The following is a 26,887-nucleotide window of genomic DNA, read 5'->3' as shown; positions in this document are numbered from 1 at the left end:
ATGCGCGGAAGCACCTGATGTGCTCTGTTACTTCTGGGTCGCCACGGAGCGCAACCTGAAAATACTTAACCTGAAGCTACTTCAACCCGAGGTATGACTGTATATCCCAACCTTTCCTTCAAAGAGTTGAAGGTGACACACGTACTTCTCCACTGCCCCAGCTCCTTACAGCAACCCTGTGAGGTAGGGTTAAGCCAAGAGGTAGTGACTGGCCCAAGTTCACCAACTGATCGTCATTGGGATATGAACCCTGGTCTCCCAGGTCCTAGACTGATACTCTAACCACTACACCACACTGACTTGTTTCAGAGGGCAGGGGACAACTGAGTTACTAAGGCCAGGAGGAGGAGTGAAGGGGCAATACAGATAGAGAGGCAAGGATGGTCAAGCCATGGACAGCTCTATTGTTGTTGTTTAGTCGTGTCCGACTCTTCATGACCCCATGGACCAGAGCATGCCAGGCACTCCTGTCTTCCACTGCCTCCCACAGTTTGGTTAAACTCATGCTGGTAGCTTCGAGAACACGGTCCATCCATCTCGTCCTCTGTCATCTTCTTCTCCTTGTGCCCTCAATCTTTCCCAACATCAGGGTCTTTTCCAGTGAGTCTTCTCTTCTCATGTGGTGGCCAAAGTATTGGAGCCTCAGCTTCACGATCTCTCCTTCCAGTGAGCACTCAGGGCTGATTTTCTTCAGAATGGAGAGGTTTGATCTTCTTGCAGTCCATGGGACTCTCAAGAGTCTCCTCCAGCACCATAATTCAAAAGCATCAATTCTTCGGCGATCAGCCTTCTTTATGGTCCAGCTCTCACTTCCATACATCACTACAGTGGTACCTCAGGTTACATACGCTTCAGGTTACAGATTCCGCTAACCCAGAAATAGTGCGTCAGGTTAAGAACTTTGCTTCAGGATGAGAACAGATATCGTGCTCTGGCGGTGCAGCAGCAGGAGGAGGCCCCATTAGCTAAAGTGGTGCTTCAGGTTAAGAACAGTTTCAGGTTAAGAACGGACCTCTGGAACGAATTAAGTACCTAACCTGAGGTACCACTGTACTGGGAAAACCATAGCTTTAACTATACAAACCTTTGTCGGCAAGGTGATGTCTCTGCTTTTTGAGATGCTGTCTAGGTTTGTCATTGCTTTTCTCCCAAGAAGCAGGCGTATTTTAATTTCGTGACTACTGTCACCATCTGCAGTGATCATGGAACCCAAGAAGTAAAATCTCTCACTGCCTCCATTTCTTCCCCTTCCCCAAGAGAATGGCCACCTTTTTCCCCTGGGCAGAAATGTCATCACGCCGTGGTTTAGTTTATATAAAATATGCTGAGATTTATGTCATGCAAGATGAATCATGGAAAGAGAAGGAGAGTAGCTAGGGAAACCCAGCCAGATGGGTGAGTATTAATATTAATAATAAATACCGTATTTTTTGCTCTATAAGATTCACTTTTTCCCTCCTAAAAAGTAAGGGGAAATGTGTGTGCGTCTTATGGAGCGAACTATCGCAGAAGCCAGAACAGCAAGAGGGATTGCTGCTTTCACTGTGCAGCAAACCCTCTTGCTGTTCTGGCTTCTGAGATTCAGAATATTTTTTTTTCTTGTTTTCCTCCTCCAAAAACTAGGTGCGTCTTGTGGTCTGGTGCGTCTTATAGAGCAAAAAATACGGCAATATTTTAAGGTTTAAATGAATGTTCTAAAATGTAAAACAGAAAATTCAATAAAAATTGTACAGTGCAACCAAGCACAGAGGTGTACCTAGGAGTTGTATTGGTGTCTTGTCCTGGGGGGGTGGAGGGATAAATAAACTTTACTGCAACAACCAGGGTTTCTTTTCCGCAGGAACTCGCAGGAGCCTAGTGGGGGCCATGACCATTCTAAGAGAACAAGGGTTTGTGGTGAGTTCCAGCACCTCTCTTTTCTAGAAAAATAGCTCAATTATATTTAATGAAAACCTGAAGTATATACTTCACTAGCGAGAGCTCATTTACCAAATGCGCTTACAGTCAAACATCATAAATGGGCACCTCTGCTACATCTACATGTAATGTGACAAATTCATTTTCAAACAAATTGTGGAGTTTTTGTTCTGTTTTTTCTAGTCGACCAACAGCAATGGGGCAACTCCTGAAAGTTTTTTTAAAGTGCAAGTTCATTCTCCAACCCAACAAATATTTTTTTGCAAGGACACATCTACTTGGGGGTTTGCAGAGAGGTAAATTGGAGTACAGAAGTAGCAGGGGGAGCCAGCGCTTAATGCTTATATTGAGAGTAAGCACATTTCTAGACCTTAGTGGCGAGGGAAACCCCTTGCACACCTCTTTGTGGCGGTTGCCATTTTTGTTCCAATCAACCCAGTACCTAAATTTTATGAAATAAATAAATAAAAGTGCCAGGGGGTCGGTGTGGGTAGTTATAACAAAAATCTGGCTTATTTTATTTTGGTCCTCTTGGCAAAATGGACATACAGGATTTGACCTGCCTGTTTGATCGTATGACTTACACTCTTACCTAGCTAGCTATCACACAGGAAAGAAAGTCACTAAAGACAGTGTTGCTTTTGCAGAGGTTAGTAACAAAAGCATGGAACGGATGGTACATTGAGGAGGAGATGTATTTTCATGTGCACCTGCCATGCATAGCTTTGTGTTTGTTTCTGTGTGTGGTTGATGTGCTCTCACTGTTATCTCAAGGAAGATGTATCACAGATTAGTCATTTCTGTTTTCTGAGCGACACACACACACAGCAGTACAACGACACTTGGAAAAAGCAGGGCTGTGGCTGCTTGTGAGGGACACTGATGCCTGTAAGAAATGGCCGGAGTGTGGTGTGGACACCAGGGAGAAAGACAGAAAGTGCTGCGCAGAACATATGAGTCTTATACAGTATCAATTAATGTAATGTCAGAGGAACAATGGCCGCGGTTGCTAGGTTGCTAAGGTCATTGTGACACACCCTATGCGCCTCATGAACATGTCAGGTGAGCAAAGGTGATTTGGCAAGAGGGAAGCTTCATGCTTCTGTTGGCCATTTTGTGACCGCTTCTAACATTTCTATATTGAGACAGAGAGAGTGTGTGTGACTGAGTGTGTGAGGGGGGGAAATGTAAGTTGGATTTCTTAGCTGATTCTGCCTTCTGGTTCCAGCTTTGTCTAGGGCAGTCTCAGGGGAGCTCCTTTCTCCCCAGGCAATGGAGGTTCTGTGCACAGCATAGCTAGCAATAGCAAATAGTCAATAATCCTAACCATGGTTACCACCACAGTGCCTTCCAGATGTCATTGGACTCCAGCTCCCATCATCCCCAGCCAGCACGACCAGGGATGATGGGAGTTGTTGTCCAACAATGTATAAACTCCCCCTTGCCCTGCTCTAGACCTTCAAGCACTTCCTTCACAAGACAGCCTATTTGCCTATGATAGCAAGCACATGTGGCCCCGGTTCAGTCTAGGTGTGTAGAGTAGGAGGATACTGCCAGCCTATCTTCTCCCACTCTGTTTTAGGCTGTCAAAGCTGCAGAAGCTGTTTTCAAAGAGCAACTCCAAACAAGATCTGGGGAAAGGAGGAAGCGACAGCCAAGATGCTGCAGTTTCATCGAAAGCCAAGTCCCAGGACCGGAGGTTTGAACATTTCTATAGCCATACAGAAAGCAGTGTGGGCAAAGTTGCGTTCTCTTCCCTTCCCAAGCTGAAATGGTTCCATCTGTCCAGGAGAAAGAACTCTATCACGCTGAGGAATTGGGATAAATTAAGCACGTTCTGGAGCTGCTGTGGAACCCAAAAGGTCTGGTCCCAAGAATGCAAGGTTCTGGAAACTAAGCAAGAGTCAAGGAGCTTGTCCACGGTTTTAGGTGAGGAGATGGCCAGGGTTCCTGAGAGGGACTCTGCATGGGAGGAGAGGGTTGGAAGAGCAATGGAATTACCTACTTCACACTTTCTGAAACAATATGTGAACTGGAACACAACCATCTTTAGAAATTCACACTTCTCTGAATTTTGCAGTAAAGTATACAAAAATGCAAGTACTAGGATAAAGTGTTATACAAATGTATATATTAGTAGAGATAAGATACAAATCTATTGTGTTACAGTAACTTGCTTTAAAAAGATGTGTCTACTGTCATACCTTGGTTGCCGCCTTGGAACTTGTACGTTTCAGCTCCAGAACGATCGAAAACTGGAAGTGAGTGTTCAGGTTTTCAAACGATTTTCAGAAACTGAACGTCTGGTACGGCTTCTGCAGCTTCTGATTGGCTGCAGGATGCTCTTGCAGCCAACTGGAAGTCGCGTATTGGTTATCAGACAGTTCTGGAAGTCTAACAAACTCATGGAACGCATTCTGTTCGAGAACCAAAGTACAACTATATTAGGAGAAATTTGCACTATAATGTTAACAAATTTCCCCGAGGACTTTGAAAACAAAATTTGCAAACTGGTGTGGAAATTTGGGGAACTGAATTTAGGATTAGAAAAATGAGAAACGGAGAGAAATTGAAATGGATTCACCCATCCCTAGGGTGGGTGAGGTGGAGGATTTTATGAAGATGCCAGAGGCTTAGGGTGTTGTCAGGAATGTGCAAATTATTCAACGAGAAGAAGCTAGGTCTCTTTCAAGAAGGTAAAAGTAAAGGGTCCAGTTGTGACTGACTCTGGGGTTGCAGCACTCATCTCGCTTTATTGGCCGAGGGAGCCGGCGTACAGCTTCCAGGTCATGTGGCCAGCATGACTAAGCCGCTTCTGGCGAACCAGAGCAGCGCATGGAATCGCCATTTACCTTCCCGCCGGAGCGGTACCTATTTATCTACTTGCACTTTGATGTGCTTTCGAACTGCTAGGTTGGCAGAAGCAGGGACTGAGCAACAGGAGCTCACCCCGTCGCGGGGATTCAAACCGCCAACCTTCTGATCGCCAAGCCCTAGGCTCTGTGGTTTAACCCACAGCGCCACCTGCGCCCCATTTCAAGAAGGTAGGATATACTAATAAGACGGTAGGAGATACTAATATGCCTTCCTGTTCTCTGTTTACCCCTCTCAATTCCTAGATTCAACATCAACAAGCCTCAACCACTTCTCCACCTCCTCTGTCTTTTCATCTACTTCCAATGGGTCGGATGTGAATGACAGCATTGAACTAGATGGTGATGCCGTCAACATCATCCTCAAGCGCATGGAGGAGGAAGACAAGGTACAAGACCCCTCAGCACATGATGCTTCCTGCACATGGTGCGCACCGACCCCTCTTGCTCTCCAGGCTTCAAAGATAGCTGCCTGAAGCTTCCGGAGCGCAGCGGGAGTTCCTGCTGCGCTCCGGAGGCTTCGGGTTCCTTTCGCTGAAGCTAGGAGAGTCTTGCACTGAGGTCTAGCACCGAGAGCCTTCTGGCGGTTCCCTCACTGCGAGAAGCCAAGTTACAGGGAACCAGGCAGAGGGCCTTCTCGGTAGTGGCGCCCTCCCTGTGGAACGCCCTCCCACCAGATGTCAAAGAGAACAACAACTACCAGACTTTTAGAAGACATCTGAAGGCAGCCCTGTTTAGGGAAGCTTTTAATGTTTGATGTATCACAGTATTTTAATATTCTTTTGGAAGCCGCCCAGAGTGGCTGGGGAAACCCAGCCAGATGGGCGGGGTATAAATAATAAATTATTATTATTATTATTATTATTATTATTATTACTCTCCAGACTTCAGTGAAAGGAACCCAAAGGCAAAAGGAACCCAAGGCTATCTGTAGAGCAAGAGGGGTTGGTGCACACCGACCCCTCTCGGTCTCCAGATAGCCGCCTGAAGCCTCCGGAGCGCAGCGGGATCTCTTGCCACGCTCTGGAGGCTTCAGGTTCCTTTCGCTGAAGGGTAGGTGCCGCTTCAGCTAAGGCACAGTGCCCCTTCAGCTATGCGGGAGGAGAAATGGAAGGGGCTCTGTTTCTCCTGCCGCTTCGCTGAAGGGGAGCTGTGCAGAGAGGGGGATAATTTTTTTTTCTTGTTCTCCCCCTCTAAAACAAGGTGCGTCCTATGGCCGGGTGTGTCCTATAGAGCGAAAAATATGGGATGCTAGTAGCAGCTCCTACTGTAATATCCTTGCCAGGTTGTTGTCAAGTCTGGTAGAGCTGGCCCAGAAACAAGCATGTTTTGGCCAAATGAAGACAAACACATCACCAGTAATGTAGAGTCTTGTGACTGGGTAGTGGAGCATGTGCACAAGGTTCCTGGGACAGGAAACGGAGCCGAGATCTGAGGACTTAACCAGGAAAGGAGTACAGTGGTGCCTCGCAAGACGAAAAGAATCCATTCCACGGGTGTCTTCGTCTTGCATTTTTTTTTCGTCTTGCGAAGCAAGCCCATTAGCGGCTTAGCGGATTAGCGCTATTAGCGGGCTTAGCGGATCAGCTGATAAGCAGCTTAGCCGGCTTAGCGGATCAGCTGATAAGCGGCTTAGCGGATCAGCTGTTAAGCGGCTTAGCGGCTTGGGGAAAAGGGGGGGGGGACCCGCAGGAACTCGCAAGACATTTTCGTCTTGCGAAGCAAGCCCATAGCAAATTCGTTTTGCGAAGCACCTCCAAAACGGAAAACCCTTTCGTCTAGCGGGTTTTCCGTCTTGCGAGGCATTTGTCTTGCGGGGCACCACTGTACTTGCTAAAAGGAAATAGTATGCAAGACTACATTCACCTTACTGAAGGTTCTCCCAGAAGGGAGAGAGTGAAACAGCCACACCCAGAGAGGATGAGAATAGGGGGTTTGGGTGAGAAGTGACCAGAAAGATGGGGCAAGAGGGAGGATGAGTGAAAGAGAGAGCTTTTACCTAGCCTTGAGTTTGCCGAGATGCACAGAGGGAGGGAGGGAGGGTGAGCAGGCTCCACAGGGGCAGGCTTGGACCCATGCGGGAAGGTCAAGAGTCCCAGGCAGAAGTGGGGCATCCACCAAGCAGGAGAAAATAAATCTAGCCGCAGTAGGAGTTCCACTGGGCAGAAACATAGGAAGATACAGGGCCGGCCCACCCGTCAGGCAAGATGAGGGGACTGCCTCAGGTGGCAGGATCCACAGGGGCTGCAGATCTGGCCTCCCAAGGAATGCACAGTGACACAGACTTACAGTGGTGCCCTGCAAGATGAATGCCTCGCAAGACGGAAAACCCGCTAGACGAAAGGGTTTTCCGTTTTGGAGGTGCTTCGCAAAACGAATTTCCTATGGGCTTGCTTCGCAAGACGAAAATGTCTTGCGAGTTCCTGCGGGGTTTTTTTCCTCCCCCCCCCCTTTTCCCAAGCCACTAAGCCGCTTAACAGCTGATCCGCTAAGCCACTTAACAGCTGATCCGCTAAGCCTCTTATCAGCTGATCCGCTAAGCCACTTATCAGCTGATCCGCTAAGCCGCTTATCAGCTGATCCACTAAGCCCGCTAAGCCGCTAATAGCGCTAAGCCGCTAAGGGGCTTGCTTTGCAAGACGAAAAAAACCGCAAGACGAAGAGACTCGCGGAACGGATTCTTTTCGTCCTGCGAGGCACCACTGTATTTTCTTTCTCATGGAGGGTTGTGTAGCTATAACCATAAAAAACGGAATGAACTGTTTTCGCTACAAAGTGAGAACGCAAGATCCCAGTTACCCTCTTCTGAGCTCATCACTTTTCTAGTTTTGTAGCGTCTCTGAGCAGTTGTGAAATAGGTGGGTTAATTCTGCAGTTCAGTTCTCATTCCGAGCCCACCAGGAAGGATGTCTAGGACACATCAAGAAAGGCTCGATAGTGCCCTCTCCTAATAGCCCCGGTTCTCTCTCAACTTACAGAGCAAACAGGATGAGAATGGGGACATTAGTTTCCTCAGCGCCATCTCCGCTTTATGCATCGCTACACAGCATAAACGACGGAACAAACTGAAACTTCTGTACACCAAAGACGAATTAACAGAGGCTGTCGTGGTAAGTGAGGTGCAGAAATCCAGGAAGGAGGTGGCAGATAGTCCAGTAGATGAGAGGCACGAGGTCTCGATTTGGGGTTAGTTCTGTGGAAATAAAGTGCGGAAGGACTATGAAACCATTTGGAATAGGGGTCACCAAATCCCCTTGAAAACACCCTACGGGCATGCAGTTGTAATTCCTTCCCCAAGGTGTTATGCAGAGGACCTCCTTGCTAAGCTTGCTTGGGACTCCCTTGTCTCTGTATTTCTCTGTATTTGCATTTGTCTCTGTGTCTGAAACCCATAGAATCATAATCATAGAGTTGGAAGAGACCACAAGGGCCATCGAGTCCAACCCCCTGCCAAGCAGGAAACACCATCAGAGCACTCCTGACATATGGTTGTCAAGCCTCTGCTTAAAGACCTCCAAAGAAGGAGACTCCACCACACTCCTTGGCAGCAAATTCCACTGTCGAACAGCTCTTACTGTCTGGAAGTTCTTCCTAATGTTTAGGTGGAATCTTCTTTCTTGTAGTTTGGATCCATTGCTCCGTGTCCGCTTCTCTGGAGCAGCAGAAAACAACCTTTCTCCCTCCTCTATATGACATCCTTTTATATATTTGAACATGGCTATCATATCACCCCTTAACCTCCTCTTCTCCAGGCTAAACATGCCCAGCTCCCTTAGCCGTTCCTCATAAGGCATCGTTTCCAGGCCTTTGACCATTTTGGTTGCCCTCCTCTGGACACGTTCCAGTTTGTCATGTTTCAGCAACAAGTCCTTCTTCTGGGGTAATAGGTGGCTGGGGGAAATTGAGTTGGCTCTTAGGGAAACCTCTGCTCTGTGCAGCTCTTGGCTCTGTTCCTGACAGAGGACAGACAGTTAATCAGTATGGCAGAGCTGGCCCAGTCTTTATTTGGATGGTGAAGCATTCCCCTCAAGTTCTGAAGGTGGGAAAACAAAGCTAGGACTTCCCCAAAGAGGTTTCTATTCAAAGAAGAACAAGACAAAGCACAGCCATGTTTCTGAAAACCATCCCAGAAAAGAGGGGTAGAAAATGAGCCAATTAAAAACAATAAACTAAAATAAAGAAACAACCAAATTACAGTTCAAATTATTAATTATGAATTATTTTTTCCGGGCTCCCCATAGTCTGGACCTCTGAAGTGTATCTCCAATATCTTCCTCTTCTTGTTGTTTTCATATTTTCCACATTCCGATCTTAACACTTTAAAGTTCTCTGTCCCTGGCTATGTGATTCTCAATCACGTGAGAAATCATATATCCTTTCATCCATTGAGTACAGCTTTATTTGTGTATATATATTTCTTTCAACTGTCTATTTACCAGCGCAGCTTTTCCTGACTTTATTCCAATCTTGCAATCCAGGCTATTGTCCAAGTCTATCGTCTGAAGTTTAATGACTCAGCAACTCCCAAGTTGTTAAATCATTCCACTCCGGGCTGTTGTCCAAGCCTTTCGTTTGAAATTTAATGGCGTAGTAACTTCCACATTGTTAAGTTGTTACTGTAAATTGTTGAGCATACTGTTTGCAATATTGCAATGTAAATGAACTGTATTCCACAGATAATAAGTTATCTGGCAATCGATCAGCCTTCCTGGAGACCACACAATCCCCCCCCCCCTTTGGGCCCTAGAAGGGGAGTTGCTAGACATCCATTCAGCCCTCTCTCTCACTCATAAAGGATGGATTATGATATGGATATGTTAATTGGCTTTTTTTATTGGAAAATCAATAAAAATGACTTAAAAAGAAAAAAGAAAATGAGTGGTGGGTGGGGGACAAAATGGTGTGTGTGAGAGAGGTCCTTTTGCTTCTAAGTTGCCTTGAGAATAATTTGATAGAAAGATGGGGTATAAATTATTAAAATGAATTTTAAAAGTGGGGAGGCCTACAGTGACTCTAAGGCTATTCAGCAGCATTCCTGCATTGATTGGGGGGGGGGGGGAGATGAAAGATCAGATGGTTGGAAAGGAGAAACAGAGAGAGTTTCTATATCCTTAAGTCTACTAAAATGCATAGAGGAAAGCAGGGAAATTAGGAATTCTCGACGGCAGGCTTAGATCCAGGCAGGAGATTTTCCAGGGAAAGGAGGTGGAGAGTCTAGGGAACCCTCTTTGTAAAGGGAGCATCTGATGTTTTATGGGTGCTTTGGGTAAATGGCCAGAAAGGAATGCAGGTTTTAGCTTGGGCTAATACGGATCGTGAGACAAGACAGAGGTGCGGGGACAAAATGGGAGTATACTGGTAACGGGCTCGTGAATGAGAAAGTGCTTAGACGAAACCATTTGGGATGAAAGTGCCCCATTGAAATCTGTGGAAAGAGGTCATTCACCTGCTCTGTTCTGGCCCTTGGTCTCTTCCAGGTGGTGATGGAGAAACTCCCGGTTCACTCTGTGCCCACATCAGTTCTACCGTGCTGCATGGTGGCCATTTACAACTTGAGGTATGCCTCCTGCAGAACAGGGATTCCTGATCCTTCTAAGAAGCAATTAGCGCGTGCGAAGACCGTTGTATTTGTGATGAATTAGGGTATAAAATAATACATTTTCAGGGAAGCAGATGCAACACGGTAAACGGCCCAGGAGTAGCCCAGACAATCGGATACAATAGGTCAAAGACTTTCGACACAGAAATGGCTGAAAGTGTAGCTTTTTCAGGCTTTGCCCATGGATTGGAAGAGCATTGCGCCCGGGAGAGGGAAGTGGGAGTCAAGCAGACACTCAAGGGTTGATCCAGAGAAAGAGCTTTATTGCTACCATCCGGGCTTGGTAGAAGGAGCAAGCGTGACAACTCACAAGCTTAGCACGAGTTCACAGCCATTTGCACAGAGCATATCTTCCCCTCCAGTTCCCTCCCCCTCCTCCCCCTCCTCAGGAGTCTTGCCTCATGAGTTTCCCTGAGCATGAACAGAAAGCTCCTGTCTTGGGACTCTTGGCGCCCTGCCCAGGAAAGGGGGTTGAGAAGCCAAGGGGGTTGAGAAGCCTTGTGTTTCAGCGTGACCAAGATTTGTTGCAACTGGGTGAGATAAGACTCAGTTCCCAGGCCGGCTTATTCTTGGCATTGACAGAGCCTATTCATTAGCTTTTTGAAGCTTTCTTGTGCTGATAAAAATAACGTTTTGCCTATGCAGCAGCATCTTGTGAGAAAGCAGAGAAAAGCTGAAGCTGTGGGTTTTTAGAAGAGAGAAAGGGGAAATTTGGTTTTGAGGCCTGGGGTGAAGTCTTGAGGCTTGGGGTGACTTCAGGCCTAGGTGGGGCGTGTGGTGTAGTGGTTAAGAGCGGTAGTCTCGTAATCTGGGGAACCGGGTTCGATTCCCCGCTCCTCTATATGCAGCTGCTGGGTGACCTTGGGCCAGTCACACTTCTCTGAAGTCTCTCAGCACCACTCACCTCACAGAGTGTTTGTTGTGGGGGAAGAAGGGAAAGGAGAATGTGAGCCGCTTTGAGACTCATGAAGGGGAGTGAAAGGTGGGATATCAAATCCAAACTCCTCTTCTTCTTCTTCTTCTTCCTTCAAAAGAAGTGGGGAGGCTGGTACTCTGAGAGGCTCCAGAGAGGAGCAATTGACTCCCCTTGGAAGTGCCCACACAGATCTTAGAAGGCATTTGTTTTCTCCACACCTTGGGAAATATAGTCTCCAAGCCCAAGGAGGGGAGCCTGGTCTCCTTCCGTCCTCAGTGCACATCCTGGCGTTTGGGATCTGAAGTCCTGTGCTTCTCAAGTCCCAGGAGGAGCCTCCCTGCGGGAGATTAGGAAATTCTGGCAGTGCATAATCTAATACTTTTTCCTCCACCCCACCAGTAAAATCAAGCCTCCACTTGATCCAGAACTGGAGTCGTGTGTCTTGCGGTTGGCTATGCATGGGGTTTTCACGATGGACATTGGGACTGGGGATGCCACCAAACAGGTAGGCAGCGGTGGGCCACCACCTTGGATGGCTTTGAAAGAGGATTGGATAAATTCACAGAGAAGATGGCTGTCAAACTGCTGCCAGCCGTGACGGCTGAGCTCTGCCTCCCCACTTGGGAGGCCGCCATGCTTCCAAATGCCAACTGCTGGAAAGGGGAAGAGTGCTCTTGTGCTCATGTTCTGCTTCCTGGTTCCCACAGGCATCTGGTTGGCCACTGTGAGCACAAGGATACTGGCCTAGATGGGCCATTAGCCTGATCCAGCAGGTTCTTTATATGCTCTTATGTAGGTAAATTCTTGTTGAACCCACGAACCATGGGGTTGCCAGTATGGCATTCCCTGGCACCCACAGGGCCATCTCCTCGGCCTCTTATTGAAATCAGACTTGAAAGAAGCATTCTATTGTACCCAATAGAATAGGCTGCCATATGTGTTGTTCCCACAGTTGTTACTCCTATTCACGTTTGCGCCCACATGCCCCCCCAAATTAGTGACCCCTACAGTTAGGGGACGCGGGTGGCGCTGTGGTCTAAACCACAAAGCCTAGGTCGGCAGTTCGAATCCCCGCGACGGGGTGAGCTCCCGTTGCTTGGTCCCTGCTCCTGCCAATCTAGCAGTTCGAAAGCACGTCAAAGTGCAAGTAGATAAATAGGTACCGCTCTGGCGGGAAGATAAACAGTGTTTCTGTGCGCTGCTCTGGTTTGCCAGAAGCGGCTTAGTCATGCTGGCCACATGACCTGGAAGCTGTACACCGGCTCCCTCAGCCTGTACAGCGAGATAAGCGCACAACCCCAGAGTCGTCCGCGACTGGACCTAACGGTCAGGGGTACCCTTACCTTTACAGTACTATGTCAAATACATAATTGATTCCTTATCTTATTCATTTGTTAATAATAATTTTTATTAATTTTCTAATTTACATTTTAAAATATTCCTTTAAACAGTATTTTTTTTGAAATCATTTTTATTTAATTTTACAAATATAAATTTATAACAAAACCAAATATCCATATAGCTCTCACGACCCCTACCATCCCCTCCATGGCTCCTAATTTCAACATTTTCAACTGCATATTATATCAATCTGTATTTTATATCTGTCCATATTGTCCATAGTATTTGTTACAATACAAGTGCGATTAAAATGCTGCTCATGTTTTCATCCGCTTGCAGTGATCTCCTAAGTAAATTTTTAAAAATTCCCAGTAAATAAATCCTTTTTGTTGTCTTGTTCCCTGAGTTTTCCGGTCAGTTTTGCCATTCCTCTCTGGTAGGGATTCGTTCTTCTTTAAACAATCTTACATCAGTGTCTTCCCTTCTTCTCCTTCTGTGGTTCAGTTTGGTTCTGGGGTACATCCCTGCATATTTTACATAATCCAAACCATTCAGTATTCCAATATTGCATTCATGAAGCTTACTTGCACTGTTGAATCTATCTTAATGCTACCAGCGTTTTCACATGTGCACAATTTTCAGCCATATATTCAATAAACATTGCCCAGTCTTCTTTAAATGTGTGCTCTGATTCCTTATCTTATTTGAATCCCTCGTAGTTTGCCTTCGGGGTGCATCCGGCAAAGTTCTGTGCCCCTCAACAAGGCACAAAGAGGCTAGAAATTGGGTCTTGGTTATAGCTCACATCATCATCATCATCATCATCATCAATTATTTATACCCGCCCATCTGGCTGAGTTTCCCCAGCTACTCTGGGCGGCTCCCAATCAAGTGTTAAAAACAATACAGCATTAAATATTAAAAACTTCCCTAAACAGGGCTGCCTTCAGATGTCTTTTAAAGAGAAGATAGCTGCTTATTTCCTTCACATCTGAAGGGAGGGCGTTCCACAGGGCGGGCGCCACTACCGAGAAGGCCCTCTGTCTGGTTCCCTGTAACCTCACTCAATGAGGGAACCGCCAGAAGGCCCTCAGTGCTGGATCTCAGTGTCCGGGCAGAACGATAACAGTGTGTTATCTGTGGAACCACTTCTAGTGAGAGGTTCTCCCTTTGATGGCCGGACCTCAACGGCTCTGGGATGAAGCCTATTTGCAGGCATGCTTTGTTGGGGAGAAAATCCAGCTCTCACGCAGGGATTCCCCTTTTCTTCCAGGCGCTGTATAGAACAACTTCAGCGACACTCGAAATCCTGCTCAGGTCATTATTAGCAGAGGAGCCAACCACCAAGCATCTGCTGAGGATCTTAAAAGTAAGTGCGTCAAAGAGAAATTGCGGCAAAGGAAGGCCTGGCAGGGAGATATCGCAACCTAAGCAACAGTTGGTCTTCAAAATCACCCACCATGCATTATCGTAGGGTTTCCTCTGTTGGCAGAGTTTGGGCATAATATTGTGATTTCCAGGCCCATGAATAACTGACTGAACCGAGACAGGTTTCAAAACAAAGATGCAGGGGAGAAACTACCAAGTAGACTACTATCTCCCAGTCCAGTCTACAGTGGTACCCCGAAAGACGAATGCCTCAGAAGACGAAAAACTCGCTAGACGAAAGGGTTTTTCGTTTTCTGAGGTGATTCGCAAGACAGATTTTCCTAAGGGCTTGCTTCGCTAGACGAAACAGCCCTGCCTCTCCTGTCATGGCGACGGTCACTGCACGCACGCATGCTCGCTTCCCCGCTCCTCCGGCTCCCTCCCACCTTCCGGCTGACGGCCGACCTTCCGGCTGCCTCGCGCCGCTGCCCACCGCCCTCGCGCGCTCCTCTCAGAGAGCTGCTGCCCCCAGCAGCCAGCGTTGCAGCCGGAGTCGCGCTCCTGAGCCCCGCCGCCCTCCAGCAGCCGCGTCACGCGGTGGCCACAAGGCGCGGGTGAGTTCAAGGTACCGGCTGCGGCAGCTGCCCTGCTTCTCCCCACCCCTCCCCACCGTTGTTAGTGTTAAACTGCAGTGGTGCTTCGCAAGACGAAAAAACTCGCTCAATGAAAGAACTCGCGGAACGAATTAATTTCGTCTTGCGAGGCACCACTGTATTAGGAGGTATTATTTTCTCCCTTGGGCACTCAGGGCCACTTACACACACATAGAATCAAATAGTGGTTAAGCTTCAGGGTGCAGCTGAGAGATTATACCCTAGCAGAGCTGGCCCTGCCATTAGGCAGAGTGAAGTAGCTGCCTCAGGCAGCTGGCTTTGGCCTTCACAGAATGGCAACAAATAGTCATTTAGTTTATTTTTATTCTATTATGTTTATTTATTATTATTTTATTTTCACAAAGTAATAACCATACATAAATGAGAATAAAAATGTGCACCCAACCACTGACACGATTCCATTGTAACTATCCCACCTCCCAAAATTTCAACACCCCTTTCCGTTTTAACAGTACTAATTCTACAAACACCCTCCATATCTCCTCAAAAATCAATGCTATTGGCATATTCCCCAGCTTACCTTAATGGCACATTAAATTAACAATTAAGATTACTCTATTTTTATTGCCAGGGAAGGGCGCTTGTTCTTTTCTACCTTGACTGAGGAGTGGGACAGCACTATCTGCTGCCCCGCCTCAGGAAACCAAATAGCTGCTCTCCTATAATATTTATTTTTTAAAAATGCTTGAACACAGAAAATTAGTGGGTTTAGGAGGATTCTGCCAAAGCTTATCCCTGGCATATGTGGCCACATGCTATGTTATGTACTGAGTTGAATAGGATCCAAAATGCAGCAGTCTGATTGGTCCTAGAACAATAGGATTCAGAATGCAGCAGTCTGATTGGTCCTCAGGAGCCACCCAATCCAGCTCCAGGTGGAAGTGATTGGCCTACAGGTGAATCCCGGAATTAGCCAATCACGTGGGGCCCATTGTGTAAATAATGTATATGAAGCAGACAACCTGGGGGAACTTTCATTCCTCCTCACCACTATGAGCTGAATAAAGAGCATGAAATCCACTCTCAACACCGAGTATATTTCATGCTAATAGGGTACATCCAAGCTAAAATGCTACGTTATTCATCAGGCATGAAGCATGGCAAGTCCACCACAAATCGTCCAGAGATAAAACAGTAGATCCTGATCTACTTCCTGGCCCATTCCTGAACTAAGGCATATCTATGAAGAGGAACAATTCATCCTAGCAGAACTCATGTGTCAGATGCACAACCTTCCAACATTTTGGTTGGTCCTAAAAACAAAACAAAAAACCCCACCGCTTGTGGATTTTGGATTATGGATCACTGCTGCTTTCTTTGTTTTGAGCAAAAGGGTTGCATGAGACGTTGTACCAGTGCAATATTCCTGAGGTGTCGCTTCCTCCTGCAGCACATCCATTTTTGGATACACTCGAAATACAAAGTGGAGAGAACCAGAGCTATCAAAAGCAGTGCTGCGCTCCTACGTTTTGCTGTCCTTATGCCAGATTTTGATGTAAGTGTGACCTCATATGCTGCCCCCTTTTGCTCTAGGGAGCAAATGTGAGAGCTGGTCTTTCTTGGCTACAACTGATTTTTAGATTTATCCCGCCCTCCAGAGCCAATTCATATTGAGAGCTGAATGTTATTTTCAGTATCTGAAAAGGGGAGGGGAAAGCCAATAATTGAAGGGGTGGCGGCAGCTAGGAATGACTTTGTTAGCATGAGACCAGCATGCTCTTCTTGGGTCCCATTGAGTGATAGCCTATATCTCGCAAGGGATACGGGTGGTGCTGGGGTCTAAACCACTGAGCCTCTTGAGCTTATCGATCAGAAGCTCAACGGTTCGAATCCCCACAATGGGGTGAGTTCCCATTGCTCTGTCCCAGCTCCTGCCAACCTAGCAGTTTGAAAGCATGCCAGTGCAAGTAGATAAATAGGTACCGCTCCGGCGGGAAGGTAAACTGCATTTCTGTGTGCTCTGGTTTCCGTCACAGTGTCCCGTTGTGCCAGAAGCGGTTTAGTCCTGCTGGCCACGACCCGGAAAGCTGTCTGTGGACAAACGCCGGCTCCCTCGGCCTGAAAGCAGAGATGGGTGCCACACCCCATAATCGAATTTGACTGGACTTAACTGTCCCAGGGGTCCTTTACCTTTTTACCTCTCTGCTCCCATCCACACCACTGGGTTCTTCCTGGCATTCCTAGTTGATAGGTGCATTGGTGGGTCCTCTTTTGGCTTGAACTGTGTGGATTTGCTGTTCTGGCAAAATACACAGAGGCCCTACATCCATCTTCTCAGAGTCCCATCCAAAGGACATGGAGGAGGCTATGTTCTCTGGACGTATCTGTTTATCCTAGTCCATAGCTGTCAACCATCCCTTATTTGGCGGGAAATGCCCTTATCCCAGCGCCATGTCCCGCTGCTGTCCCTTATTGATGATGTCCTTTAAATTTCCCGGGTTTCAAAGGAAGCAGCTCCTCTCCCTCCCTCCCTGCCGGCCAGGGAGGAGGATGGCTTCAACTGTGTTGCTCACCCAATAAGGAGTCTAAGAACGACTGGGGGTGGAGCTTGCATGCCTTGTGCCAATCAAATCGGCCGTGTTGCTTGGGGACTCGCCTTTGCTCAGCGCTTCCCAGTGAAGAGGTGACGGTGGTTTTCCTTGCTGCATCCCCTTTGCCGGGTTGCTGCGCTGTGGGAACCACCGCTTGAGGCTTCGTTTGGCTGCTGGCTGGGCTTTCTGCCTTTGGCTCGGAGGGGCTCAGAAGTTGAACCTCCCTGTGCTCTGAAAATCCCTTATTTTGGCTGCTGATCCCTTATTTTCGAGGCTACTGGTCCCTTATTTTCAAATCTGTAAGTTGACAGCTATGACCTTGTCTGCCCATTTTGGAGATGCAAAGTATTATTTTAAGAGTTTCTGAGAATCGCTTAGATTTTGAGGTGAGGCGTACACATTAAAGATAGAGAGGATCTGACAGAGAAGTGGGGGGGACAAAAATCTCTCTGGTTTTCCTTCTTGCTAGGCTACTTGCAAACTCCCAGAACTGGGGCACCATGTGGCAGAGCTGGCAATTTGTATTGGGGACCCCCAAGCAGCAGTCAGCCGACATGCCAGGGAGAGTATCTTCCGTCTCTACGAGCTGCTTCTGCACCAGAAAGGCAAGTAAGCTGGAAAAGTTGCAACAACAGTTCCATGCTTAAATATGATGGAATACATTAAACACCTTAGTTTTACGCGCTAGTGAAATATGATTAGAACCTCTGGTCTCAGTTCATAGTGTGTTTTCCCATTAATAATAATAATAAGAAGAATAAGAAATTTTATTTATATCCCACCCTCCCCAGCCGAAGCCAGGCTCAGGGCGCCTAACAACAATAAAACAGTACAAATGTACAGCACAAACAACACTCTAAAATCATTCATTGTAAAATTAATTAATTCAAGCCACTGGCAACCATTGGGCCAGAGCTCTGCGAAGATTGCAGAGGGAGAGAGTCAGGCTGTGCCCTGGCCAAAGGCCTGGTGGAACAGTTCTGTCTTGCAGGCCCTGCGGAAAGATGTCAAGTCCCACAGGGCCCTAGTCTCTTGTGACAGAGTGTTCCACCAGATCGGAGCCACGGCCGAAAAAGCCCTGGCTCTAGTTGAGGTCAGCCTAACCTCTCTGTGGCCTGGGACCTTCAAGATGTTTTTATTTGAAGACCGTAAGTTTCTCTGTGGGGCATACCAGGAGAGGCGGTCCCGTAGGTACGAGGGTCCTAGGCCGTATAGGGCTTTAAAGGTTAAAACCAGCACCTTAAACCTGATCCTGTACTCCACCGGGAGCCAGTGCAGCTGGTATAGCACCGGGTGAATGTGATCTCGCAGCGAAGACCCCGTAAGGAGTCTCGCTGCAGCATTCTGCACCCCTGGAGTTTCTGGGTCAGTCTCAAGGGCAGCCCCACGTAGAGCGAGTTACAATAATCCAGTCTAGAGGTGACCGTCGCGTGGATCACAGTGGCTAGGTCAGTTGTAATATCAGTTGAGTCTCATGTTGACTCTCTGGTAATGGTGCGTTTCCCGCAAAGTTGACTCAGCGGGGAAGAAAGAAGCTGTTGTCTTGTTCAGTTGTATTTCACAATGTTATACTCTCCCCCCTTTGCCAGTAAGAGAGCCCACCCTTTGAGCAAAGATGGTGGGAGATCAGCATGCAAGAGCATTTGACATTCCTCCATATCAGCCAGAATTTGACCTTCGTTTCTTGAGTCTTGCCTCAGAGGCTGATACCAGAATGAGACGTGAGGTTGCCAGAGAAATTCCCTTGGAGGGAACTCTCGAGGTGGATCTTGCAAACATCTTCATAAAAAAAAGTTATGGAATATCATCCAAAGGAAACAGAAAGGCCTAAATTCGTTTTCATTCGTTCATTTAAATATTTATAATCTTGACCAAGGTGGTGAACAAATTGTAAGAACAGGTATCCATCAAAGTACGTAGTTGTGCTCTGGCAGAGTCTTCTGCCGGCACTACAGGACTTCCTCGCCTTCTCCTCTACCTGTGTGCCCCCTAAATCTGTTTCTGGGGGCTTCCCTAATGCTCCAGAGGAGACTGGGGAGGGCACAAGGGGTGTACAGGAAAGAGAGAGAGAGGAGGAAGTCCTGTTGCGCAACAAGACATGCTTGTTCTAATGGGACTACTTTGTTGGCTACTGCTCATAAAAATACAGTGGTGCCTCACAAGACGAAATTAATTCGTTCCGTGAGTTTTTTCGTTGAGCGAGCTTTTTCGTCTTACGAAGCACCACTGCAGTTAAACACTAACAACGGCGGGGAGGGGCAGGGAGAAGCAGGAGAGCTGCCGCAGCTGGTCTTTGGACTCACCCGCGCCTTGTGGACACCGCGCGACGCGGCTGCTGGAGGGCGGAGGGGCTCAGGAGCGCAACTCTGGCTGCAACGCTGACTGCTGGCGGCAACGGCTCCTGAGGGGAGCGCGCGAGGGCGGTGGGCAGCGGCGCGAGGCAGCCGGAAGGTCGGGCGTCAGCCGGAAGGTTGGAGGGAGCCGGAGGAGCCGTCAGCAGGAAGGTGGGAGGAAGCCAGAGGAGCGGGGAAGCGAGCGTGCGTGCGTGCGTGCAGTGACCGCCGCCATGACAGGAGAGGCAGGGCTGTTTCGTCTAGCGAAGCAAGCCCTCAGGAAAATCCATTTTGCAAAGCACCTCAGAAAATGAAGAACCCTTTCGTCTAGCGAGTTTTTCGTCTTCTGAGGCATTCGTCTTGCGGGGTACCACTGTACAATAAAAAATAGAATTTTAAGGAACCAGCTGGATGTTAACTTATAATCTCACCAGTCTAAAAAATGTTTCCAAAGCCATCAGAATAAATTATGTCTGAAAAGCCCTAAACCCAGAAATGGGGAGCCTGTGGCTCTTCCAGATATTGTTAAGAGTCCTATCCCCAGGAACCCTAGCCAGCATGCCCAGTGGTCAGTCGCAACATGTGGCTCAACAATACTTGAAGACGACAAAATTAATGGACTATGCAGAATTGGACAAAATGACAGGAAGGATTCGAAACCTGCGGGACCAGAGATTTACAGAAGATTGGAAGAAGTATATGAATTATTTGAGGAGCAACTGTAATCAACAAATTACACTAGTAGGACTACAAGAAGTTTTGTAAGGAGAACTATACGAAGTGTTACAAAGTAGAAAAAGATAGAGATATTGGTTATGAGTTTGAAATGTAATAGGGAAGATAAGAAATGCATACTGAGAGGTTAGATTGGAAAATTTTCAGACAGGATTGATGGAAGTCAAAAATTTGAATAAGATGTAAAAGTATGTTTAATTACTCTTGAAAATGATATGTTAAAAAAAACTTAATAAAAATTATATTTAAAATTAATAGAAGTGGAATACAAAAAGGGAGGTGTGAGGAGGTCGTTGAAATAAGTGAATGAAAGATAAGATATTGAAACTGTTGGATGTGTTTGATGTGCTTTAAATTGTTTTTGTTTTGTTTTGTTAGTTTAATGTGTTAGTGTTATGTAGTGTTATTGTATTGTATTGTTCATTTTTTCATTTTCTTTTCTGTAATGTTTAAATTGTTGGAAAAGTAATAAATATTATTTTTTAAAAAATAAAAATAAAAATCATATTAAAAAAAAAACACTTGAAGGACCACAGGTTTCCCATCCCTGCCCCAAACCTTTAAGTATGGAATGACAAAGCTTTTAACTCCTGGTGTCTTACTGTCAGGGATACGGATGAATAATGCCAAAGAACTCTGGTGCAGGAGGTACCAAGAAGAGAAGAAGATGCTCTCTTACATAAACATGATGAAAGTTGGAGAGGTAAAGGTGTCCCTTCGATGCTAGAAGCCCCTTTCAATACGAAACCACTCACGTGTTTGATAGATTCCTTGCTCCACCTGAGAAATGTGGGTTGCTTTCTTTTACCCTTCTCTGCCTCCAGGAAACACCAGGATCAGCTTAAGGGGTTGTTGGCAGAATTGTGTGAAGAGATATGATTGCAATGCAGTCCTTGACAGTATCGTGGGCAGACGGGACAACATCCTGTCTCAAGGATGTCAAAGTTGTGATAATAGAGAGAGGGAAAGAAGAACCAGGGATCATTCAATGAACATGCAGCAATGCAGAGACTGCTTCATTTTGGTCTCTTTGCTTTTAGGTGTTTGGGACGTTCTTCAATGAACAACAAAGAAGATCCTTTCTAAGAACAGCTTTGTTAGCTATTTATAGTCCGGACCGGAGGGTCAGCGAAGCAGGGATCCTCCTTGTTTATTCTATCCTTGGGAATGCAGAAGAACTAATGGATGTGGAGGTGAGTTACTAAATTAAGCTTTCTGTGAAAAAGTATATTATAAAGGACAAATCTTCTTTCAGGATGAAAAAAAAAAAAAAGACTTCTGACTGTTTTGGGATTCCCCTCACCCCTCAATCTCTCCAGGAAAAACAAGTAAAGAAAAAAATACGGCATCAGCTCCACAAATTTCGAGTTTGCAATGAGTTGCCTGTGGCGGTACAAAGCCTCTCTGCAAGCAAAGGTAATGTCTATTTCCAGTTACGGGGAACACTACCAAAGATATGGAATAATTACAAGCTGTAATTATCTACTTATGAAAGACCACTATCCACAGCTTCAACCAGTCTCTTAAGACACAAATTGCCTAAATTTATTGTTGTATTGTGTGTGAGCCGGATAGGGGAGGAATTAGATTCGGTGTGCAATTAAAGGCGAATCTATCTAATTCACACTTTTCAAAACAGTTGAAATTCAGTTTCTCCAAACTTTGGAGTGCCATTTTCTAGCCACTGTTGTAAATAAAAACTGCCCTTTTCCCTTATGGGGTATCCAAGAGCCCATATAGAGTCCTTACAAGGGTTCCCTATTGGTAGGAGAAAATAACAGAGGCCAACCAGAGAATATTGAGAAGCAAAGCAGCTAGTAAGCTTGATCTTTATTGATCTGTTGCAACAGGGTGCTTCCCTCACCCGCAGGAGAGAGGAGGAACCCAGAAAAATGGCTGCAAGGCCTTATAAAGACTTTTGAAATTGCCACCCTGTAGATCAAGACCACCCCCAGAAACATCATACATACATCACAGAAAAGGCGGTCTAAACAGAAATTTGAATGTTGTTTTTCTCCTGTCTGGCAGGTTACTTGATTGGATTGCCTGGGGAGCCTGGCCAGTCTTTTGTAATGATAAATACTTAGTTCCTGGGCCAGGTTACAGGCTCACACCCTATTCAAACACAGACATACCGTTAAGACAGGATTTGTGAAGGAAAAGACAATGGGGAGGCTTTTCCACTTTGACCTTGCAGAGAAAACATTTGCTCAGTTTAGGAATCAAAATGGCTTCAGGTCGGTCTTCCTGTGCTGATCTATGTATGTGCGGTTATGAACATTACCATATATCTAAGACCTCAAAATTCCTATCACACCACGCAATGTGTGCAAAATGGTATGCACTCAGGTAAAGTGTGCATAAAAATGCATGCCTGCTAACATCAACCCATAACTGATGCGTCCACATTTTAGCACCGATCCACAGTGGCCAACTGGTTAGAGGTTTGGACTAGAACCAAGGAGAGCCGGGTTCAAACCTACAGTCAAGTCTGTGGGTGACCTTGGGCCAATCATTCTCTCTCCACCTAATTTACCATTTGTGATCTCCTTGAAGGGGTGGGGTGATGTTGATGATCTGTACGGACCCCTCCCAAACATTTTCCTAAGTCAAATGAAGCTGGTATAATTCAATCTGCCTTCTCTTCGTTTCCACTCAGGTGACGTGCTGATGGAGGATCTTGATGATTACGTACAGTTGTAAAACAACCGCCCACATCTCTCCACTTTCTGTCCCCCTCCTCTCTTCCTTTCTCCCTCCCTCCCTTTCTTCCTTATGTTTTCTCCAGGTGGCTATGTGGGGCCAGAGCTTTTGGGTTTCACAGGATCTCCAGAGCTCGCATAAAAGGAAAAAAAACACATTTCCCCTATTCTCCACGGAGATGGATTTTCTTCCCTCTGGACAGATGGAACAGCTTCCTTTTGGGAAGAGGTGAGAGCACGATTTTTCTCTTTCATCTTGGGAGTGTTTCATCCCTTCTGTGGGAGGTGTCCAAACCTCCAGTCTCTAGGATGGGCATTCTGTGGGTTAAACCACAGAGCCTAGGACTTGCCGATCAGAAGGTCGGCGGTTCGAATCCCCGCGACGGGGTGAGCTCCCGTTGCTCGGTCCCTGCTCCTGCCAACCTAGCAGTTCGAAAGCACATCAAAGTGCAAGTAGATAAATAGGTACTGCTCTGACGGGAAGGCAAACAGCGTTTCCATGCGCTGCTCTGGATTGCCAGAAGCAGCTTAGTCATGCTGGCCACATGACCCGGAAGCTGTACACCGGCTCCCTCGGCCAGTAAAGCGAGATGAGCGCCGCAACCCCAGAGTCGGTCATGACTAGACCTAATAGTCAGGGGTCCCTTTACCTTTTAGCATATTGGATGCTGCTGCTGCTTCCTCCTCCTGGGTCACGTTCAGAGTTGCTTTCTGGAAAAAGCCTGATGTGCATAGGGGCAAGAACAAAAAGCATCCCTTGCTTGCTAGATCCAGGTAGCCCCACCATCCCTCTGGAGAGAAGAAGGGCAGATATTCATCATTTATGCTCAGTTGGGGCCCAGAGATGGCTGGTCTATTAGGGCAAGAACTGTCCAACTAATCTCAACCTCAGCCAGCAGCCACCTGCCTGTCTTCTTGTGTACATTTAATCCAATGATGGTACTTCCTGTCAAGCTTACCTCTCCTTTGTGTTGCCACTGTAGGACTTTGTGTAGTGGAGGATGCGGACAAAACTAGAATCAGCTGGCTCTGCCTTTCGTTGGGCTCTGGCGCCACCTACTGTCGGGCTCCTTGCCTTCTGCCCCATCAGCTCCAATGTGGCTTCCTGGCAGCATTTTTCATCACCACGCTGGCTGGGTAAATGTAATCCCACCATCCCTCTGGGAAAGGGGGACACATTTTACTGCTTCTGTCCAGACCACCAGAAGGTGGCCCTCAAGAAATGGCTGGAGGAGACTGGGACACACAGAGCTGAGAAGAGTAAACCAGGACACTGTGTGGGTTTTCTCCTGCCCCTTATTTTCATTGCTTGGCTTGCTGATTAACGCTATCATCCCCACCATTCCTGTGCGAGAAGGGAAAGAAAGGGGACAGACAACCTTTGCTGTTTTCTGCTTGAATGCTGCAAGGAATGAGTAGAAGGAGAAAGCAACAACACAACAGATTTGTTTCCCCCGGAAAAATAAAGATGGCAAGACGACATATTTGAAAAGTAACAGGAGATATGGAAACAGGTTAACACTAGCGAAAATACGAGGAAATTAATTTCTTGGGAATTTCAGAATTTGAAAATTATTTTTTAAAGCAAGATACAGTCACAACGATTAAGGCGGCAGAAAACAGACTGGGGTACAGACTGGCAATATCGTAGAATCAATTTATAGTCTGAGAATAAATATGGATAATTTTTTTTAAAAAAAGGAACTGAAAAAGCAGTAGAAGACAGAAAACATAAATATGGCTTTCACAATTTTGGAGCAAGGTAATTGTCAACAGAAAGAAGGATGAGATTTATTATACAACCATACAGAGGTGTTTGGGGGGCGGTGAATAAGGAACATTTTAATTTCAGAGGTTTGAATGAGAAAGCTGAAGATGTAAAAGCATATTTGAATGAGTTTCCTGCAGGATAGTAGACTCCAAGTAGAAATGGTAATTGATGTGGTCTTCAGAATTATTTCCAAAATCTCTGACTCACACTTGATAGTTGTCAAGGTGAACTGATTGTAAATGAAGTTCCTTTTGCAGTGGAACTTTGGGCAATTTTTAAATAAACTCAGTTTGAATATATATATATAAAGGGGTTTCATCAACTCTTGTGTTTGATTGTTGCTACTGCATTTACCATTTTTACCTATCTGAATGATGATGTTTAAGCTTAAAGATTGTTGAGTAAAATAAATAAAACAATTGTTCACACTGTTCACACTGGAATTCAATGTCACACTATTACAAATGTTTTGTCTGTTCAAAGATTTCCACTTGCTTCTGGGGGTTCTCCTGACTTCCTGGAACCAATTTCAGGGGGCGTAAAGGGACGCGGGTGGCGCTGTGGGTTAAACCACAGAGCCCAGGACTTGCTGATCAGAAGGTCGGCGGTTCGAATCCCCGCGACGGGGTGAGCTCCCATTGCTCGGTCCCTGCTCCTGCCAACCTAGCAGTTCGAAAGCACATCAAAGTGCAAGTAGATAAATAGGTACCACTCTGGCGGAAAGGTAAACGGCATTTCTGTGCGCTGCTCTGGTTCGCCAGAAGCGGCTTAGTCATGCTGGCCACATGACCCGGAAGCTGTACGCCGGCTCCCTCAGCCAATAAAGCGAGATGAGCGCCGCAACCCCAGAGTCGGCCACGACTGGACCTAATGGTCAGGGGTCCCTTTACCTTTAAAGAGTGCACAGGAGTTGGGAGGTGGGGAAGTGAGCCTCACTGCAGAAGCAGAAATCCTTGCCTAGGACACCTGCTGACAAAGTTCATTAGGTGAATAGCACCCTAAGTGTGCAATGATGTTTTCTCCATCTTCTTCAGGGATCCTCAAACGTTTTCAGCAGGGGGCCGGTTCACTGTCCCTCAGACCTTTTGGGGGGGGGGCCGGACTATATTTTGTAGGGGGGAAATGAATGAATTCCTATGCCCGCTGCACATATTGTATTTGCTGGCACCAATCAAAGCCCAGCCCCCTTCCTCCGCAGGGTGGGGAGAAGCCAGGATGGAGGGTGGGGGTGCCAGCACCACTAGGGAAAGAACGCGCATGCTGGTGCAGCCCAAACGATCAGATCCACGCTGATTCCCAGACCTCCCGTAGGCCGGATTTAGGCGGCTATTGGAACGGATCCGGGCCTTTGTTTGCCGACCCATGGTTGTCCTGATATTTTATAGTTTAGCAGAGCAGCTTGTAACATGCTGAAGGCAGTGAAAAAATGTGGAGGACCACATTAATGAATTGTGAATTGAACTGGAATGGAATTACCGTATTTTTTGCTCTATAAGACTCACTTTTTCCCTCCTAAAAAGTAAGGGGAAATGTGTGTGCGTCTTATGGAGCGAATGCAGGCTGCGCAGCTATCCCAGAAGCCAGAACAGCAAGAGGGATTGCTGCTTTCACTGCGCAGCGATCCCTCTCGCTGTTCTGGCTTCTGAGATTCAGAATAATTTTTTTCTTGTTTTCCTCCTCCAAAAACTAGGTGCGTCTTGTGGTCTGGTGCGTCTTATAGAGCGAAAAATACGGTAGTTCCTTTTTGGCAGGGTGAACTGGAACTAAGCCTGCAAACCAATAGGGCTTTGTTCTCCCACAAGCAAAGCAGAAAGCTTGAAAGCTATTTTTGCTCTAGGTTTGCCCAGCACAGAAAGAGCTTTAAAGCTCCTTGCCTCGCTTGCATTTAACTTGTCAGATTTTAACCAGCGGCCTTCAACTATGTATGGCTGAGACTGTGCAAGTTATACACGTAAGATGCAATCGTATTGCATGGCTCAATTATCTGTTACTGTGTAATACTGTCTAAATGCTGATTAAATATTTGTATGCTGCTTTATGAATGTGCCATGTTCACCAACTAGATGCTTTTTTATGGTGTGCTATAGAAACTTATAAATAAAATAGCTTAACAATGCTGTTAACACA

General features: G+C 46.5%; 1 protein-coding gene across 1 annotated transcript; it reads left to right on the top strand.

Annotated features, from left to right (window-relative positions):
• Nucleotides 1-1,879: 1,879 nt before the first annotated feature.
• LOC310664295 (maestro heat-like repeat-containing protein family member 7) lies at nucleotides 1,880-26,887 on the top strand. The gene is made up of 14 exons (XM_083413232.1): nucleotides 1,880-1,896; nucleotides 3,500-3,846; nucleotides 5,037-5,179; nucleotides 7,769-7,900; nucleotides 10,268-10,347; nucleotides 11,705-11,810; nucleotides 13,920-14,015; nucleotides 16,079-16,183; nucleotides 17,689-17,824; nucleotides 20,896-20,990; nucleotides 21,328-21,480; nucleotides 21,607-21,703; nucleotides 22,947-23,218; nucleotides 23,973-26,887. The coding sequence occupies exons 3-13, from the start codon at nucleotides 5,162-5,164 to the stop codon at nucleotides 22,988-22,990; spliced, it is 1,062 nt and encodes a 353-aa protein (XP_083269358.1). The 5' UTR covers nucleotides 1,880-1,896; nucleotides 3,500-3,846; nucleotides 5,037-5,161; the 3' UTR covers nucleotides 22,991-23,218; nucleotides 23,973-26,887.

This window comes from Podarcis tiliguerta (assembly GCF_965153285.1).
Source record: "Podarcis tiliguerta genome assembly, chromosome: 1".
Taxonomy (NCBI): Eukaryota; Metazoa; Chordata; class Lepidosauria; order Squamata; family Lacertidae; genus Podarcis; species Podarcis tiliguerta.
Note: the sequence above shows the minus strand (reverse complement) of the source record. Positions and strands in the feature narration are given on the sequence as shown.